Raw genomic sequence first — 20,484 nt, 5'->3', positions numbered from 1 at the left:
AACGTCCTGGGAGCCAATGGAGGTCTTTCAGGACTGGTGTTATGTGGTCTCCCAGTCCCCAATCTGGCTGCCGCATTCTGGATTAGCTGCAGTTTCCGGGTCACCTTCAAAGGTAGCCCCACGTAGAGTGCATTGCAGTAGTCCAAGCGGGAGATAACCAGAGCATGCACCACTCTGGTGAGACAGTCCACAGGTAGGAAGGGTCTCATCCTGTGTACCAGATGGAGCTGGTAGACAGCTGCCCTGGACACAAAATTGACCTGCGCCTCCATGGACAGCTGTAAGTCCAGAATGACTCCCAGGCTGCGCACCTGGCCTTCAGGGGCACAGTTACCCCATTCAGGACCAGGGAGTCCCCCACACCTGCCTGCCTCCGGTCCCACAAGAACAGTACTTCAGTCTTGTCGGGATTCAACCTCAATCTGTTAGCTGCCATCCATCCTCCAACCGCCTCCAAGCACTCACATAGGACCTTCACTGCAGTTTCCGGGTCACCTTCAAAGGTAGCCCCACATAGAGTGCATTGCAGTAGTCCAAGCAGGAGATAACCAGAGCATGCACCACTCTGGCCAGACAGGTAGGAAGGGTCTCATCCTGCGTACCAGATGGAGCTGGTAGACAGCTGCCCTGGACACAGAATTAACCTGCGCTTCCATGGACAGTGGTGAGCAGTTGGTCCTTCAGGGGCATAGTTGCCCCATTCAGGACCAGGGAGTCCTCCACACCAGCCCACCCCCTGTCCCTCAAGAACAGTACTTCTGTCTTGTCAGGATTCAACCTCAATCTATTAGCCATCCTCCAGCCTCGCCTCACAGGGCTGTTGTGAGGATAAAGTGGAGAGGCGGGGGAGAACAAATTCTGCTGCCTCGACCTCTTTGGAGGAGAGGTACAAATCTGCGGTGTGGGCGCACTGGGAACATTTGTGCGCAGTTCTGGCTGGCTCGCCTCAAAAAGGATATTGTAGAGTTGGAAAAAATTCATAAAAGCGCAGCCCACATGGTCAAGAGGATGTGGAACGACTCAATACAGTGTTTGGGGTCTTTTAGTTTGGAGAACTTTCTTGGGTTCCATGATCACTGCAGATGGTGACAGCAGTCCCGGAATTAAAAGACGCCTGCTTCTTGGGAGAAAAGCAATGACAAACCTAGACAGCATCTTAAAAAGCAGAGACATCACCTCGCCTACAAAGGTCCGTATAGTTAAAGCTATGGTTTTCCCCGTAGTGATGTATGGAAGTGAGAGCTGGACCATAAAGAAGGCTGATCGCCGAAGAATGGATGCTTTTGAATTCTGGTGCTGGAGGAGACTCTTGAGAGTCCCATGGACTGCAAGAAGATCAAACCTATCCATTCTGAAGGAAATCAGCCCTGAGTGATCACTGGAAGGACAGATCCTGAAGCTGAGGCTCCAAGACTTTGGCCACCTCATGAGATGAGAAGACTCCTTGGAAAAGACCCTGATGTTGGGAAAGATGGAGGGCACAAGGGGAAGGGGACGACAAGATGGTTGGACAGTGTTATGGAAGCTACGAACATGAGTTTGACCAAACTGCGGGAGGCAGTGGAAGACAGGAGTGCCTGGTGTGCTCTGGTCCATGGGGTCACCAAGAGTCGGACACGACTAAACAACAACAGTTTGGAGAAAAGGCAAGGAAGAGCTTTACGACAGAACATAGTGAAAGTGGGTAGAAGAAAGTTTTTCTTCCTGTCTCTCACAACGCCATAACTTGTGGAAGCTGAATGCTGGGAGATTCAGGACAGATAAAAGAAAATTTCTTCACAGCACAGATGGGAGTTAAACGGTGGAACTCCCTCCTGCAGGAAACAGTGACGGCCACCAACTTGGATGGCTTTAAAAGAGGATTGGGAAGATACTACTAGCCAGCGATGGTTCTGCTCTGCCTCCACAGCCAGAGGCAGCAGATTCTTCTGAATCCCAGTTGCTGGAAGCTGCAGGAGAGCAGAGTGGCTCTTGTGCTCAAACCTTTGCTTTCCAACAGGGCTCTCCTTGTGTTCTTAAGCTACAATGTCCTTTTTTTTTGAGAAGAAGAAGACGAGACCAAATCTGCAGGCAGGGTGCCAAAAGGGGCCACCGAAGCTTCTGCGTATAGAGAGGCCCCCAAGCCCCGCGCCTTCTTGCGAGGAAGGGAGACCACATTCCGGCATTCCTCGCTTTGGAGAAACCGGGGCGGTGGATCAGGCACCAGGAAACGTAAACAGTTGGCCGGGAGGGAGCCATGTCTCAGTCAGAGAGGGATGTGTGTCTGTTGGCCGCGATCGCTGTGCTTACTTTTACGGATTCAGACAGATTCCCTCCTCTTGGGAGTTTTTTGTCTTGCAACCCAGCCAGATGGGCGGGGTATACATAATAAAATTATCATCATCATCATCATCATCATCATCATCACAGCTTCTCCCTGCACGATGCTTTGAAAGCACACAATTTCTCCCCAAAGCATCCTGGGAACTGTAGTTTTCCCACTTGTAGAGCTACAATTCCCAGAACAAAAGGTTGATCCCAATGGCTAAATGGATTTCTCAGCGGAAAATCCACAAGCAGGATTCGAACACAAGAGCAGCAGTCTCCCCTCCTGTGGTTTCCAGCAACTGGCACTCAGAAGCTTTGCTGCCTCCGACTGTAGACATTGCAGAGCATAGCTATATTGACAAGTAGCCATCATAGCCCTCTCCTCCTCCATGAATTTGCGTAATCCTCTTTTAAGGCCATCCAGGTCGATGGCCACTCCTGCCTCCTGTTGCAGGGAGTTCCACAGTCCTGAATCTCCCAACATTCAGCTTCCTTGTACACCCAGGACTTCTAGCACTGTGAGCGTTGGAGAAAAAACTTACTCTAGCTACTTCCACGCCCCATTTTGCAAACGTCCGCCGTGCTGCCCCTCCCCTCCCCTTTTCTCTAAACTAAAAAGCCCCCCAATGCTACAAACTGGCATCGCCCCAGCCCCTTGATCATTTCAATGGCCCTTATCCGAAACTTCCCCAACTCTTTCCGCATCCTTTTTCAGGCGAGGCGACCAGAACGGTGCAGGAAAACATTCCAAATACGGAATGATTTTTGCAACAAGCATTGCGATACGAGAGGTTCTGTTTTCGGTCCTTTCCTTGGCGGTCCCTGGCGTGGTTCGAATGGAGCAAAGGGGTCTGGGGAAAAGGGGGCCCAAAGCTTCGCCAGCCCCCTTGCTCTCCCAGGAAGCCCACCAGCCCCACAAGGGACTCGCAGTTGCTTTCTCTCTAGCTATCTTTCTCTCGGTCAGGAAGGACGGGTCTTTGAACTCCGGGGCGGCTGGACAGGGGGCGTGCAAGCCCCCAGGAATGCCAAATATCTGTGGGGTCAAGGGTAACCAGCTCCGGCAGGCAGCTGCAGTGGGGGGTGGGAGGGAGAGAGTCCTAAACAAGGCCTCTTGGAGTGGGGCAGACTTAGGGGGCAGCGGACAAGAAAGTCGCTGCGACTGTTTCAGCCATTGTTTACTGCTGCCTTCATTGTGAAAATTTCTTCTTCTGCGGGGGGGGGGGGGGATAGGGTGAAAGTCTCCCATCTTCCAGGGTTATCCTCCTCATTGTTTAGTGAGGATAACATTCCTGCAGTTCGGAATACACTTTTGCTGGGTTTAGCTCACGTCATCTGCACATTTCTCCAATTGCAGCCGCCTCCCAGGCAGAGGCCTCTGTGGCCTTTTAACTTGTTTATTCCGTTTCGTTAGTCAATCATTTCCCATGGGGCATCTCGGGGCCGCTCTTTTGGCTTTGGCTGTCATTTCCAAGCACATTAAATTATTATTATTATTATTATTATTATTATTAGTAATTTATTTATAGGGACCCAGGTGGCGCTGTGGGTTAAACTACAGAGCCTAGGGCTTGCTGATCAGAAGGTCGGCGGTTCGAATCCCTGCAACGGGGTGAGCTCCCGTTGCTCGGTCCCAGCTCCTGCCAACCTAGCAGTTCGAAAGCACATCAAAGTGCAAGTAGATAAATAGGAACCGCTCCGGCGGGAAGGTAAACGGCTTTTCGGTGCGCTGCTCTGGTTCGCCAGAAGCGGCTTTGTCATGCTGGCCACATGACCCGGAAGCTGTCTGCGGACAAACGCTGGCTCCCTCGGCCTATAGAGCGAGATGAGCGCCGCAACCCCAGAGTCGGACACGACTGGACCTGATGGTCAGGGGCCCCTTTACCTTTACCTTTACCCCGCCCATCTGGCTGGGTTTTCCCCGCCACTCTGGGCGGCTTCCAACAAATACTGAAATACATTAAAATATCACAGATTAAAAACTTCCCCAAACAGGGCTGCCTTTAGGCGTTTTCTAAATGTCAGGTAGTTGTTTATCTCCTTGACCTCCGATGGGAGGGCGTTCCACAGGGCGGGTGCCACCACCGAGAAGGCCCTCTGCCTGGTTCCCTGTAGCTTTGCTTCTCGCAGCGAAGGCCAGAAGGCCCTCAGCGCTGGACTTCAGTGTCCGGGCAGAATGATGGGGGTGGAGACGCTCCTTCAGGTATACAGGACCGAGGCCTTTTAGGGCTTTAAAGGTCAGCACCAACACTTTGAATTGTGCTCGGAAACTGGGAGCCAATGTAGATCTTTCAAGACCGGTGTTATGTGGTCTCGGCGGCCACTCCCAGTCACCAGTCTAGCTGCCGCATTCTGGATTAGTTGTAGTTTCCGGGTCACCTTCAAAGGTAGCCCCACGTAGAGCGCATTGCAGTAGTCCAAGCGGGAGATAACCAGAGCATCGACCACTCTGGTGAGACAGTCCGCAGGCAGGTAGGGTCTCAGCCTGCGTACCAGATGGAGCTGATAGACAGCCGCCCTGGACACAGAACAGATCCTCCTGGATCGGGCCAATGGCCCATATAGTCCAGCATCCCGTTCTCACAGCAGCCAAGTGGATCCCGGGCGGGGGGGGGGGGATCCCTGAGCAAGACCAGAGCTCAAGAGCCATTATCCCTTCCTGCAATGCCCGGCAGCTGGAATTCAGAAGCGTTGTGGCCTCTGACCGTGGAGGCAGACCAGAGCCATCCCCATATTCTCCCAATCCTCTTTGAAAGCCCTCCAAGTCATTGGCGACCCCTGCCTCCTGCAGCAGGGAGTTCCATAGTTTATCTGTGCACTGTATGAAAAAGGGCTTCCTTTTATCTGTCCTCACTGAAACCTCTGTGGGGCCATCTAACCCAGGCACCCCCAAACTCGGCCCTCCAGATGTTTTGGGACTACAACTCCCATCATCCCCGACCACTGGTCCTGTTAGCTAGGGATGATGGGAGTTGTAGTCCCAAAACATCTGGAGGGCCGAGTTTGGGGGTGCCTGATCTAACCCATGGGTAGGCAAACTAAGGCCCGGGGGCCGGATGCAGCCCAGTCACCTTCTCAATCCGGCCCATGGACAGTCCGGGAATCAGCGTGTTTTTACATGAGTAGAATGTGTCCTTTTATTTAAAACTAGCTGGCCCTGCCACGCGTTGCTGTGCATTAGTCTGTGAGATGGAGGGTAATAGCCCCCCTTCAGATCCCCCTGAGCCTCAGAGTCCCCCTGAGCCGAGGCGAGATACTGTGGAGAGGGCAGGTTTCATCCCTGTGTGTCCCCCACACTGTTGTGACCCATTACCTATCCCTGCCCCCTATTTGGTCCCCCATCCCCCCCCCAGGCAGGCCCCTACCTCCACTTGGCAATGTTGGGCCTTGTTGCTGCAAAAGGCCTGTTTTCAATTCTGCTGAGGTCTTCAATACCTCTGCCAAATGGATGGATGTGAGTGGTGGATCTCGTGGTGGAGGCGGGGTTTGTGGGTGTGGTGTAGATTTCACAGGAAGGGAGGGGGTGTACTGTGGGAGGAATTCCACTTGAGGGCGCTGTTTTACTTGGTTGAAAAAGAGGTCTGTACCTGCGCAGGTGTGAGTTCTGAGGGATTTTTTTTCTAGGAACACTCGGGGAGTGGGCTGGATCGTTGTGTCAAAATTTCAGGACAATCGGTCAAGCGGTTACGGAGAAAAGTGGAGCCCACACTTTCACGATTTTTACATTTAGATAGATAGATAGATAGATAGATGCATCTCTGGGTTATTTGTGGGGCATAGGAATTCGTCTGAGGGACAGTGGACCGGCCCCCTGCTGAAAAAGTTTGCTGACCCCTGATCTAACCCCCTGCAGCAAAGCAAGAATCTCTGACAGCCAGCCACTTACTTTTGAAAACCTCCAATGGTTATAGAATCATAGGATTGAAAGGGACCCCCAGGGGGCATCTAGCCCAACCCCAGGCAATGCAGGAATCGTAGCTAATGCATCCCTGACAGACAGCCACCCGACCTCGGTTTAAAAGCTTCCAGTGAAGGCAATCCCACCACCAGCCTCTTAAGTTTATAGAATTATAGGGTTGACAAGGTCCCCTAGAGGTCATCCAGCCCAACCCCCTGCAGCAATGCGGGGATCGCAGCGGACGAATCCCAGACAGGCAGCCATCCAACAAACCAGCAAATATCCTTCTCATGTCCTCTGTGTCTCTCCCTCTCGCCCCACAGCCTGCCCTGTGGGGATGTTTAAGCCCTCTCAGGGCGAGGGCTTTTGCCAGAGCTGCCCGGCCTTCAGCCAATCGAACGCCCCGGGATCGAGCGGGTGCCCCTGCCGCAATGGATTCTACCGGACGGAGAAGGACCCCGTGACAAAGCCGTGTGCTAGTAAGTGGTGTCAAAGGCGGTGGCGGGGGAGAGTGGTCTGGGGGGAGCCGGGTTTCGGTTCAGGGGGCTAGTATTTGACCCATGGAGCTTTCGGGGACTCCGGACCTCCAGCCCCTCAAGGACTGGCTCCCCCTACATGAAGCAACCTGGATCCTGTGATCTTTGTGTGCTCGCTACATGGGAGGTCTGGAGGGTGGCAGCACGAGGACGGGGCCTTTTCGGTGGCGGCTCCCTGCTTTCGGGATGCTCTCCCCAGGAATGAGCCCTGGCACCATTGTTACGTATCTTGAGGCACAGAGCTTCCTTTTCCAACTGGACTTTTGGATCTTAGTGATCCGTGAGTGGGATGTTTTTAACCTGCCTTTTAAAAATAGGATTTAATAATAATAATAATAATAATAATAATAATAATAATAATAATAATAATAATAATAATTTATTTATACCCCGCCCATCTGGCTGGGTCTCCCCAGCCACTCTAGGCGGCTTCCAACAGAAGAATAAAACACAATAATCTATTAAACATTAAAAGCCTCCCTGAACAGGGCTGCCTTCAGATGTCTTCTAAAAGTCTGGTAGTTGTTTTCCTTTTTGACATCTGATGGGAGGGCGTTCCACAGGGCAGGCGCCACCACCGAGAAGGCCCTCTGCCTGGTTCCCTGTAACTTGGCTTCTCGCAACGAGGGAACCGCCAGAAGGCCCTCAGAGCTGGACCTCCGTGTCCGGGCAGAACGATGGAGGTGGAGACGCTCCTTCAGGTATACTGGACCGAGGCCATTTAGGGCTTTAAAGGTCAGCACCAACACTTTGAATTGTGCTCGGAAACGTACTGGGAGCCAATGTAGATCTTTCAAGACCGGTGTTATGTGGTCTCGGTGGCCGCTCCCAGTCACCAGTCTAGCTGCCGCATTCTGGATTAGTCGTAGTTTCTGAGTCACCTTCAAAGGTAGCCCCACGTAGAGCGCATTGCAGTAGTCCAAGCGAGAGATAACTAGAGCATGCACCACTCTGGCTAGACAGTCTGCAGGCAAGTAGGATCTCAGCCTGCGTACCAGATGGAGCTGATAGACAGCTGCCCTGGACACAGAATTGACCTGCGCCTCCATGGACAGCTGTGAGTCCAGAATGACTCCCAGGCTGCACACCTGGCCCTTCAGGGGCACAGTTACCCCATTCAGGACTAGGGAATCCTCCACACCTGCCCGCCTCCTGTCCCCCACAAACAGTACTTCTGTCTTGTCAGGATTCAACCTCAATCTGTTAGCCGCCATTTCTCACCATGTGCCATATACTCGCACTTGACCGCTTTGATCTTAACAACTGGCACAGGTGCGGCTTACTGCCTGTTCTGCATCTGGAAGAAATTGATATTTTAGCATGGAACGCTTTTTGGCGCCTGCTAAAAACAGCAATATAGAATGGCACTGGATGTTTTGTCTTTAGTTTATTGCTGTTTTTTAATCTTTCAAATGGTTTTGGGAGTTCCTTTTACATATAATTTATCGTTTTACTGTCTCTCGGGCCTTAAAAAAAAGAAAGAGAAAACCAAACTAGTGGTATATAAAGGTTATTGAAATAAATCTAAAACATTTTGGGCTTTTCCTCTTTCTTTTTGGTCCTAACTTTGGTTTTAATGGGCTTTGCTTCTTTGTTGAAAGTTACTTTTGGGGGAAAAGAAAAAAGGGGGAGGGGAAGACAAACAAGCTTAATAAAAAATAAAACAATTGAAAGCAGCTGGAGGGCAGCATGTTCATAGAAGAGTTGGATGGGACCCCCAAGGGTCATCTAGTCTAAACCCCTGAAATGCAGGAATCACAACTAGATCATCCCTGGCAGATGGACATGGACATCTGACCTCTGCTTGAAAACGCCCAAGGAAGGGAGCCCATTCCGCTGCCAAACAGCTCTTACCGTCTGAAAGGGACACCCAGGGGTCATCTAGCCCAACCCGGCTGCAATGCAAAGGGTTCAAGGTGGCTTTGTTTGGAGCAAGGCTGTCCTGGGGTAGGTCGGGGTCCCCCCATCTTGACCGTTGCCTCTTTCCCTCCCTCCCTCCCTCCCTCCCTCCCCTCCCTGCAGAAGGCCCATCCAAGCCCCGCAGCCCCGAGGCCAAGATCAACGGCTCGGTGGCCGTCCTGAAGTGGAGTGAGCCCCTCGAGAACGGCGGCCGTGACGACGTGGCCTACCATGTCACATGCTCCGAGTGCCCCGAGAAGCAGCCTTGCCGGCCCTGCTCCCGCCTGGCTTACGCCCCCCGATCCAGGGGGCTGTGGGAGCGCTCGGTCACCGTGGAGGGGCTGCAGCCCTACATCAACTACCTCTTCCGGATCCAGGCCGTCAACGGCGTCTCCGAGATGAGCCACAACCCGCCGGCCTCAGAGTCCATCAACGTGACCACCAACAAGGACGGTCAGTCAGTCTCTCAGCCGGACCGGCGCAGGAATACTTGCATTATTTATACCCCGCCCTTCTGACTGCGTTTCCCCAGAGAATGTTAAAAACACTATAAAACATCAAACATAAAAAACTTCCCCAAACAGGGCTGCCTTCAGATGTCTTCTAAAAGTCAGATAGTTCTTTATTTCCTTGACATCTGATGGGAGGGCGTTCCACAGGGAGGGCGCCACCACCGAGAAGGCCCTCTGCCTGGTTCCCTGCAGCCTCACTTGTCGCAGGGAGGGAACCGCCAGAAGGCCCTAGGAGCTGGACCTCAGTGTCCAGGCTGAATGATGGTGGAGACACTCCTTCAGGTATACTGGGCTAAGGCCGTTTAGGGCTTTCAAGGTCAGCACCAACACTTTGAATTGTGCTCGGAAACGTCCTGGGAGCCAATGTAGGTATTTCAGGGCCGGTGTTATATGGTCTTCCAGTCACCAGTCTAGCAGCCGCATTCTGGATTAGTTGTAGTTTCTGGGTCGCCTTCAAAGGTAGCCCCATGTAGAGCGCATTGCAGTAGTCCAAGCGGGAGATAACCAGAGCATCGACAGCGGGCAGGGAAGGTCTCATCCTGTGTACCAGATGGAGCTGGTAAACAGCTGCCCTGGACACAGAACGGACCTGCGCCTCCATGGACAGCTGTGAGTCCAAAATGACTCCCAGGCTGCGCACCTGGTCCTTCAGGGGCACAGTTACCCCATTCAGGACCAGGGAGTCCTCCACGCCAGCCTGCCCCCTGCCCCCTCAAAAAACAGTACCTCTGTCTTGTCAGGATTCAACCTCAATCTGTTAGCCACCATCCATCCTCCAACCGCCTCCAGGCACTCACACAGGACCTTCACCGCCTTCACTGGTTCTGATTTGAAAGAGAGGTAGAGCTGGGTATCATCCGCAGACAGGTGAACACCCAGCCCAAACTCCCTGATGATCTCTCCCAGCGGCTGCATATAGATGTTAAAAAGCATGGGGGAGAGGACAGAACCCTGAGACACCCCACAACTGGGAGCCCAGGGGTCTGAACACTCATCCCCCACCACCACTTTCTGGACACGGCCCAGGAGGAAGGAGTGGAACCACTTTATGACAGTCCCCCCAGCTCCTATCTAGAAGAATGTCATGGTCAGTGGTATCAAAAGCTTCTGTTGCTGGACCCAGTACGGATGGGAGCCGTAGCTACGGGTTCCAGTGTTACACGCGAGAGAGACAGCAGGAAGCCTCCTAGGGGCTGCCGCATCGCCCATGGCTCATGCGGCCCCCTATTTTCTCTCCCCACAGTCCCCCAGCCCGTCTCCGAGATCCAGCAAACGTCTGCCAGCTCCAGCGCGGTCACTTTGACTTGGCCTCCCGTCCAGCCTCCGACCGGGAGCATCCTGGACTATGAAGTCAAGTATTACGAGAAGGTGAGCAGAAGAGGGGGGGAGACATCAGAAGGGCCATCCAGCTGCGGCCGGGGGGGTGTTGGAAGAGGAGCAGTTTCCCGGCGCCCCTTCACCACCCCTTTTCCCACCCACCCCCCATGCAGAGCGGCGGGGGCACCATGTTTGTGAAGACGTCAGATAACCAGGTGACCCTGAGCGGCTTGCGGCGAGGGTCGATGTACGGGGTTCAAGTCCGCGCCCGCTCAGAGGCCGGGTACGGAACGTTTGGGCCCGAGAAGGCCTTCCAGACCCAGGGAATGGGTGAGTAAGAACTCTTAACATTGCCCTATGTTTCTTTCCCATTGGGATAAATCAAGTACATAATAATAATAATAATAATAATAATAATAATAATAATAATAATAATAATGTATTATTTATACCCCGCCCATCTGGCTGGGTTTCCCCACCCACTCTGGGTGGCTTCTAACAGAAAAATAAAATACAATAATTTATTAAACATTAAAAGCCTCCCTAAACAGGGCTGCCTTCAGATGTCTTCTAAAAATCTGGTAGCTGTTTTTCTCTTTGACATCAGATGGGAGGGTATTCCACAAGGTGGGTGCCGCTACCGAGAAGGCCCTCTGCCTGGTTCCCTGTAACTTGGCTTCTCGCAGTGAGGGAACCGCCAGAAGGCCCTCGGTGCTGGACCTCAGTGTCCGGGCAGAATGATGGAGGTGGAGACGCTCCTTCAGGTATACAGGACCGAGGCCGTTTAGGGCTTTAAAGGTCAGCACCAACACTTTGAATTGTGCTCGGAAACGTACTGGGAGCCAATGTAGGTCTTTCAAGACTCGTGTTATGTGGTCTCACCGGCCGCTCCCAGTCACCAGTCTAGCTGCCGCATTCTGGATTAGTTGTAGTTTCTGGGTCACCTTCAAAGGTAGCCCCACGCAGAGCGCATTGCAGCAGTCCAAGCGAGAGATAACCAGAGCATGCACCACTCTGGCGAGACAGTCCGCGGGCAGGGAGGGTCTCATCCTGCGTACCAGATGGAGCTGATAGACAGCTGCCCTGGACACAGAATTGACCTGCGCCTCCATGGACAGCTGTGAGTCCAGAATGACTCCCAGGCTGCACACCTGGTCCTTCAGGGGCACAGTTACCCCATTCAGGACCAGGGGCTGATGGGCGTTTCTGTCCAAAATGGCTGCGGGCTGGTTGGCACGGATTGGGAACAGTACTCCAAAATGCCCGTGTGGCTCGCTCAGCCAAAGTCCTGGCTCTAAAGATATATTTCCGCCTGGCGACTAAAGATATGTAATAATGTAAAAGGGTTTGGTGAAGGTGCCAGGCGGGCCTCCCCGGGGAGAGCATCTCACAGACGGAACAACGGTATAAAAACATAAAAACCATACAGTCAAATTGTAAGGAGCTTAAAAACAGAAGAGTTAAACAATGTCAAAATGCATCGTAATTGTTCCGCATGTTGCATTCTAATGATGTAATGCGCCCTGGGACCTCGAGGGGAAGGGTGCTCAATAAATCACCATCATAATTCTGATAATCCCGACCTGCTCTTCCATTCCTGGTAGAGTCGGGAAGCAGCACAGAGAAGCTGGCCCTCATTGTGGGAACAGCGGCGTTGGGCGCACTCCTGGTCCTGGCAGTGATCATTGTGGCCATCGTCTGCTTCCGGTAAGGTGCCGCCGAGGGGATGTGATTAGCCGGAGGTTGTGGGAGGGGCTAAATGGACAGTGGGAGGAGCCGGCTGATGGGAGCCGTAGCCCAAAATGGCCGCACTGGGCAGGGAGGATGGGAGCTGCAGTCAGGCGCTGGAGGGGCAGACAGAGCGCAAAGGAAATGCAAAGAGTGATTGACGCCTCCCTTTGGAACGCGGTTGTGGGGGAGGAGCTAAAGGGAGGGCTAGTGGGCGGAGCCAAAAAGCCGCCGAGTTGGCCTTGACGCCATCTTGTTTCCTCCCTTTGGCAGCCGCCAGGGGTCGTCCAGGTCACGGGAGCAAGAATACTCCGACAAGCCTGGGCAGTACCTGATTGGACACGGTGAGTGAGCGGAGGCGGGCACTGTGGTTATGTCAGTGGGAGGAGCCTAGGTGGTGGGAGGAGCTAAGGCAGAAAGGCCTGTTTGGGTTAGTTCATTGCCAGCTTGTCATATGTCAGGAAAATTTGCCGAATTGGTGAAGTGACTGGGATGTATGGCAACGCGGTGGAAAACACAGAGGAAACAACACCCAAAGCTAAAAATCACTTTTAAAAAGCTCAACAATTTGGGTTTGTTCCCCACCCCCACCCCCAAAAAAGCTCAATGACTCTGTGGATGTCGGGAAATAGGGCAACCCTACGAAAGGGGTATTTTTATGTTTATGGTTCCTCCCCTCTCCAGGCACCAAGGTCTACATCGACCCTTTCACCTACGAAGACCCAAACGAGGCTGTGCGCGAGTTTGCCAAAGAGATCGACGTCTCGTACGTCAAGATTGAGGAGGTCATTGGCGCAGGTAAGGGCCGACACCTTACGTTGCAGGTGGTTGGACTGAAGTCACAGGCGATAGTAGTTTTTACCTGAACCTGCATCGGGGCCAGGTTTCCTCACTGCGACCCTGCTCCCTGCTTCCCCTTAAAAGAGAAAGCCCGCCAGGGGATCCCAAGTGGGTCCCGACCTCCCTGTTTCCTCCCCTGAGTCTCGCTTCCCCGCCCTCCCTCCCTCCCGCAGGCGAGTTTGGGGAGGTGTGCCGCGGCCTCCTGAAAGTGCCCGGGAAGAAGGAGATCTACGTGGCCATCAAGACCTTGAAAGGCGGCTACACTGAGAAGCAGCGGCGGGAGTTCCTCAGCGAGGCCAGCATCATGGGGCAGTTTGAGCACCCGAACATCATCCGCCTGGATGGGGTCATCACTAGCAGCGTCCCCGTCATGATCGTCACCGAGTTCATGGAGAACGGAGCCCTCGACTCCTTCCTCCGGGTAAGGACGGAGGCAGGAGCCAAGGGAGGGCTGGGGTGTGCAGACCGGGGGGGTAGGGGTCCCCCTGATCTTTGTAATAAGAAGAACTCAGGGGACTTTTGCCCATCCTCGCCTTAACTGCAATCTCGACTGAGGCTTTTGCACCCGAATTTCCCAATTCATTGAATTTATTTGTCCCTTCTTTTGGCTGCATCGACTCCGAGCAACTTGCAGTACTTTAGGCAGGAAACGAAACACACGTAGACAAGGAAAACACATATAATATATGATTATTTCTGCTTCATACGCAGCTTGATGTTTTGGACCACAGCTGGCTGGGGCGGGTGGGTCGTCGAAAACATCTGGAGAGAGCCAGGTTGGGGAAGGCCTTGAGTCGACGAAGGGTTAAGTTTCCACTGGGCCGGCTGCATCCTCTTAACGCAGCCTTTCTCAATCTGGAGGGGTCCCCCAGGTGTCGGGACTACAACTCCCATCATCCACTGGCCGCACTCGCTAGGGATGATGGGTGTTGTAGTCCAACAACATCCGGCGACTCCACGGCTGAGAATGGCTGCACATAACCATTCCTAAGTCGCCTTCTCTCTCTCTCTTTTCTGCAGCTGAACGACGGGCAGTTCACCCCCATCCAGCTGGTGGGGATGCTGCGGGGGATCGCGTCTGGCATGCGCTACCTCTCTGACATGAGCTACGTCCACCGGGATTTAGCCGCCCGCAACATCTTGGTCAACAGCAACTTGGTCTGCAAAGTCTCCGATTTCGGCCTGTCTCGCTTTCTCGAGGAGAATTCATCCGACCCCACCTACACCAGTTCGCTGGTACGGAAAATTGCTTTTGTGTTTTCCCCGCTCTCAATATTATTCTATTCCAGGCATGTCCAACAGGTAGATCATGATCTACCGGTAGATCACTGGATGTCTGCGGTAGATCACTGGCTCCCCCCAACGAAGCTCAACAAGTTTGGGTCCCCTAAAAAAAGTTCAACATTTGTGCCCTGCACCCTAAAAATGGGGCCTTCCTCCTCCTGAACCCTGCAAAAGGGGGTAGATCACTGCCAGTTTTTAACTCTGGGTAGATCGCAGTCTCTTGGGAGTTGGCCACCCCTGTTCTACGTATTATATTCTATTCTATATTTGTTTCCTAAAATTTATATACTGCTTGATTGCAGAAGGAAACCTCAAAGCGATTTACCAAAAAAAAAAGATAAAACTCTCGTTAAAAGATGTACAACCTTAATTTAAAACATGCAGAAAGTTAAACGTGAGCAGAGTTGACGTAAACGCGAGCAGTAAGAAATAACTTAAAGAGAGGGAAAAGGTTAAATTGGTAAATAGATTTGAATTGGTTACACAGTAAGACTGCGATATAAAATAAGGAACTGGGGGGGGGGGAGTCGAAGAAAAAGCAGGTTGAATTTGTTTAGATTTGATTTTTGTTGTTGAAATATTGTAAAATGCAGAAATGGAAACATATATTTTTTTAAATGCATAAAGTTAAAACCGCAGTAGAACAGAGCAAACCAAATTTAAACACAGACTTTCTGAACTTCTGGGTAGGGCTGTCTAAGTAAGAATGCCTCCGGCAGGCGTCAAAAACAAAACAGTGAGGGCACCTGTCCAATGTCAATAGGCAGGGAGTTCCAAAGATTGAGTTCTTAAAGATGCGGATGAGGTTATCACATGGCACCTTTAGCAGTGCCGGTTCCCCAGATCTAAGCAGTCAAGGGGGCGCATGTGGGATCAGGCGTGAACTGCTCCCAAGTTCTTAAGGGCTTTGCATAATAACGGTAACAACTTGACTCAGAACAGCTTTGGTCCAGTGCAGTGAGCTACAGGGCCAAGCGGGGATTCGAACCTGGGTCTCTATCACGTCCTGGTCCACCACAAAGTTCTGCGTCTCACAAGGAACCCAGGCATCCTGGGAGACGAGTTGAGGCCCGGCGCCTTGGGGGGTGGGTGCAGAAGCCTCTGCCGTGTTCCCTCTTCTTCCGTTGGTCGATCCTCCCGATCTTTCTCCTCAGGGCGGGAAGATCCCGATCCGGTGGACGGCCCCAGAAGCCATCGCCTTCCGCAAGTTCACCTCCGCCAGCGACGTCTGGAGCTACGGGATCGTCATGTGGGAAGTCATGTCATTCGGGGAGAGGCCATACTGGGACATGTCAAACCAGGATGTGAGTGCCCCCTCCCAGGCCCTCATCCAGCCTCCCCCATGCCCTTCAGATGTTATGGACTACAGCTCCCAGCAGCCCCCAGGCCAGCGTGGTCATTTTGGCCTACAGCTCCCAGGAGCCTCCAGGCCAGCGCGGCCATTTTGGCCTACAGCTCCCAGAATCCCCCAGGCCAGCGTGGCCATTTTGGCCTACAGCTCCCAGCAGCCCCCAGGCCAGCGCGGCCATTTTGGCCTACAGCTCCCAGAATCCCCCAGGCCAGCGTGGCCATTTTGGCCTACAGCTCCCAGGAGCCTCCAGGCCAGCGCGGCCATTTTGGCCTACAGCTCCCAGAATCCCCCAGGCCAGCGTGGCCATTTTGGCCTACAGCTCCCAGCAGCCCCCAGGCCAGCGCGGCCATTTTGGCCTACAGCTCCCAGAATCCCCCAGGCCAGCGTGGCCATTTTGGCCTACAGCTCCCAGCAGCCCCCAGGCCAGCGTGGCCATTGTGGCCTACAGCTCCCAGCAGCCTCCAGGCCAGCGTGGCCATTTTGGCCTACAGCTCCCAGCAGCCCCCAGGCCAGCGTGGTCATTTTGGCCTACAGCTCCCAGCAGCCCCCAGGCCAGCATGGCCATTTTGGCCTACAGCTCCCAGCAGCCCCCAGGCCAGCGTGGCCATTGTGGCCTACAGCTCCCAGCAGCCTCCAGGCCAGCGTGGCCATTTTGGCCTACAGCTCCCAGCAGCCCCCAGGCCAGCGCGGCCATTTTGGCCTACAGCTCCCAGCAGCCCCCAGGCCAGCGTGGTCATTTTGGCGTACAGCTCCCAGCAGCCCCCAAGCCAGCGTGGCCATTGTGGCGTACAACTCCCAGCAGCCCCCAGGCCAGCGTGGCCATTGTGGCCTACAGCTCCCAGCAGCCTCCAGGCCAGCGCGGCCATTTTGGCCTATAGCTCCCAGCAGCCCCCAGGCCAGCATGGCCATTGTGGCCTATAGCTCTCAGCAGCCCCCAGGCCAGCGTGGCCATTGTGGCGTACAACTCCCAGCAGCCCCCAGGCCAGCGTGGCCATTGTGGCCTACAGCTCCCAGCAGCCTCCAGGCCAGCGCGGCCATTTTGGCCTATAGCTCTCAGCAGCCCCCAGGCCAGCATGGCCATTTTGGCCTACAGCTCCCAGCAGCCCCCAGGCCAGCGTGGCCATTGTGGCCTACAGCTCCCAGCAGCCCCCAGGCCAGCGTGGCCATTTTGGTTTTGGCCTACAGCTCCCAGCAGCCCCCAGCCAGTACGGCTGCGACTGGTTGGAGCCTGATGGGAGTTGTAGTCCCTGCTTTTGAAACCTCTTATCAATTTACAGATAGGCGACCTCTGCCACATTTTTTCCCCTCAACCCGGCACCCATTTTATTTTCTGATGACCCTCCTCGCCACCAAGCCCCAAATCTTTGTGGGAGAGGAGTAATGTCCTTCCAGCCTTCCTTGGAGGGAGCTGCATTCTGGGGCTGCCCCCCCCCCAAAAGCTCTCTCTGCGTTTCCCTCTTATTTCACCTTCCTGCATTGCAGGGGGTTGGACTAGATGTCCCTTGGGGGTCCCTTTCAAATCTATGATTCTATGGGCTCTCCTTCGTTGGAGGTTTCCCAACAGCGGTCGGACGACCCTCTGTCGGGGTCTTTTTTTTAAAGCTGAGATTCCTGCAGGGCAAGGGGGTTGGACTAGATGACTCTCGGGGGGCCCTTCCAACAGTTCCATGATTCTGTGATTCTGTCCCCCAGGTGATAAACGCCATCGAGCAGGACTACCGGCTACCGCCCCCTACGGACTGCCCCACTTCGCTGCACCAGCTGATGCTCGACTGCTGGCAGAAGGATCGCAACACCCGGCCCCGCTTTGCCCAGATCGTCAACTCGTTGGACAAGCTGATCCGGAACCCAGCCAGCCTCAAGATCGTCTCGCGGGGGAACGGAGGGTGAGTCTGGATGAGCCCCCTGCCCTCCTCCCCTGGGAGATCTGGCCTTGGAAATTACTGCAGTTCAATGCTCTAACCACTACACCACCGCTGCCTCCCCAAGGAAATAACTCCCAACCAGGAGATGCCATCGAGGATTGAATCCGGGACCTTCTGCTCGTGAGGCAAAGGCTCTGCCATTTCTCTAGGACTGTATGTGGGGTTGGGGGACCCATATCTGGGGGGCTTGTGGACACGGACAGATTTCAGAGGTGGCCGCTCCGGGGTAATTGACCCTCACAGAATCCTAGAGTTGGAAGTACAGGCAACTCCCCATTTACACGCACTAAAGGCATGAGCCACCGCAGCTGCGTGCATTCCCTCGAACCCAGAACGGGCAAGGAATCCCAGCGGCCTTTGAGGTTTTCCAAAGGGTTTTTTGAGGGTTTCCCCAGATGTTCAGAGGGTGTTTGCAGGATTTTCACATGCCTCGGAACGTAACCCCCACATAAATGGTAGAGTTCTCTGTTTGTTTGTTTTTTAGCCAATTATTTTTTAGTGGTTTTCCATAATCTTTTAACAAATCCTAGGTCAAATTAGCACAAATCTAATACGGATTTAAAGGCTGACTTCCATGATTCTATGACTTCTGTCTCCCTCACCTTCACCACCGTAACTCTACTGAAGCAGCTGCTCTCTCTCTCTCTCTCTCCTTCCCCCCCCGCCCCATAATCTCAGGCCGTCCCACCCCCTCCTGGACCAGCGCCTGCCCCACTACTCCTCCTTCGCGTCTATCGGCGACTGGCTCCGCGCCATCAAGATGGGGCGCTACGAAGAGAATTTCGCCGGCGCCGGGTTCACCACCTTCGAGCTGGTCAGCCAGCTCTCCACCGAGTGAGTAAGCCTCTGAGGCAGGAGGGTCCCAAGACCTGGGGGGGGGGGGAGACAGGGCAGCGAGTGCGAGGTGGGGAGGAAACGCTGCACTTAAATCGCATCTGTGGTTCCCACATCGCAGGGGGTTGGACTAGATGACCGCCGGGGGTCCCTTCCAACTCTTTGGTTCTGGGATGACTCCTCTCTCCTCCTCCCTTGGCTTTCCCTCTCCAGAGACCTCCTCCGGATCGGCGTGACGTTGGCCGGACATCAGAAGAAAATCTTGTCCAGCATTCACAACATGCGCGTTCAGAGCAAGTCCGGCTCCTCCTTGGGACCCTACTGACCGCGGAGGAAGGAAACAGACCAAAATTATTGCGTTTTGACTGCTCTTCCCCCCCCCCCAAATCCCCAGGAATCAAACAGTGATGATTCTGGCCTCTTGACTTGGGACATCAACTGCCTCCCTCCTTCCTGGAGCTCATCTCTCTTATTTTTCACTTATTTTTCAGTTTTGGAACAGCATATTCCGTGGGGAATAATTTGGCTTTCTCTCTCTCCCCCACGTATCCTCTCATCCTTTAGCACGGAAAGGGATGGAAAGATATTTAACTGTTCAAGCGCGATGAGGGTAGCCGTTCTTGTCCGTCCTTTTTTGCCGGGCAAGTCGCCACAAACGGCCACTCCCGGGGCGAGGAGTCGCTCTCGCTGCCCGCCAGGCCTCTCTTCAAGATGGCCGACCGCAGTGGCAACAAAGGGGGCCGCCAAACCCCCAGCGTCTTCCGTCCCCGTCGTTTCATGGGCCGCTGAAACGTCCGAGATCTCAGCGCCTTCGCGTGACCTTCCGTGGTTCCGGAGCTCCTGAACGTTGGAAAAGCCAAAGATGGCCTCCCGTCGGCGAAGTTTCCCAGACTGCGGTTCACGTCGCAAAATGGCCGCCCTCCCGCTGTCTTCCGGAGCGGCAGGCCTGTTCGTTGGAGATTGCAAGGTGGCCGCCTGGTAGGAGGAATGAGGCGGCCGCTGAGGGAAGGAAAGGGAAATGAAATGCCTTTGCCACCTGGCTTTCAAGATGGCCACCCCTTTCTGCTCGGTGGCAACGTTTTTGAAATGGAGGCTGTTGGATCGCTGTCTTTCTGCCATTTTGGGGTGTGCTTAAAAAAAAACTTTGGCTCCCCATGGTGCTGTCCTGTATGGAGGATTTGTGGGGGGTGATCACCAGAGGCCTTATACAATTTGTCGTCCGTCCTTTTGGGGTGACGGGCGGGTGGCCACCCGCTCTACCGATTTCTGAAAATGGGGGCCCTTACTTGAATCTAAATGGACATATTCCATTATAATATAATAAAGGGACGGGGCTTGGGGTTCCTGCACACTTTGATGTGCAGCCCCTGACTCTCCACGTCCCGAAAGCCAAAGAGGGACTATCATTGGCATGCCGCGGGGCAGTGCCGCCTGCGCCAGAGTGCAACTTGTCGCCACATCCCTGCAAAGCCAGAGGGAAACGGCAGCTATGTAGTGATGTCATCAGAAGCAGGGGCTTTCAAGGACATGCATGCCACAGAGAAGGGTTAAACCGCCGCGTTGAAATAACCATATGACAATCAGAAGACACTGCACTTTCTGATGATGTCGCTGCGATGATGTCACACAATGGGAAAGCGAAGCTTTTGCTCTGGGATATCTCGAGCTGCCTTTTTATGGCTTTCGCCACTAGAGTCCAATAATACCCTGGAGACTGTTAAGGGATGTCCCGGGCACTTGGGCTGTGATGTCATTGTGGCGCAAGAGCAAGACCTGGCCGTTCTCTCTGTGATGTCATCTCCGTGCGACTGCGGGTTGCCGGGAGAACTGGCGGCAGACGCCGAAGCCGGCGGAAGGAGACGATGCCTGGTTTCGCTCTCTTAATGACATCGAAACAAAGTGCCTCCGGGATAAAGTGTGGGCGCTGAGAGGTGATGTCATGGGAACAGGCCCGTGATGTCGTTACAAAGCGCTTCTCCTTTTGTATCATTTTGTTAACCTTCATATTGAAGGTGGTGATTTTGCTTTTTATTAAAATAAAAAAAATTATATGAAA

The 20,484-nt window shown here is 53.7% G+C and overlaps 1 protein-coding gene across 1 annotated transcript in view; it reads left to right on the top strand.

Moving 5' to 3' along the window:
• Positions 1-20,484, top strand: part of EPHB4 (EPH receptor B4) — a 40,123-nt gene extending 19,639 nt beyond the window's left edge. The window contains exons 4-16 of the mRNA XM_060281938.2: positions 6,526-6,681; positions 8,761-9,090; positions 10,393-10,517; positions 10,640-10,796; positions 12,071-12,173; positions 12,468-12,538; positions 12,879-12,992; positions 13,208-13,455; positions 14,055-14,270; positions 15,473-15,622; positions 17,362-17,555; positions 18,273-18,428; positions 18,642-20,484. Of these exons, the coding sequence (XP_060137921.2) occupies positions 6,526-6,681; positions 8,761-9,090; positions 10,393-10,517; positions 10,640-10,796; positions 12,071-12,173; positions 12,468-12,538; positions 12,879-12,992; positions 13,208-13,455; positions 14,055-14,270; positions 15,473-15,622; positions 17,362-17,555; positions 18,273-18,428; positions 18,642-18,753 (2,132 nt within the window). The 3' untranslated portion in view covers positions 18,754-20,484. The remainder of the gene's footprint in view (positions 1-6,525; positions 6,682-8,760; positions 9,091-10,392; positions 10,518-10,639; positions 10,797-12,070; positions 12,174-12,467; positions 12,539-12,878; positions 12,993-13,207; positions 13,456-14,054; positions 14,271-15,472; positions 15,623-17,361; positions 17,556-18,272; positions 18,429-18,641) is intronic.

Source organism: Zootoca vivipara, chromosome 12 (genome assembly GCF_965207765.1).
Source record: "Zootoca vivipara chromosome 12, rZooViv2.hap1.1, whole genome shotgun sequence".
Classification (NCBI taxonomy): Eukaryota; Metazoa; Chordata; class Lepidosauria; order Squamata; family Lacertidae; genus Zootoca; species Zootoca vivipara.
This window is presented reverse-complemented; position numbering and strand designations above follow the sequence as displayed.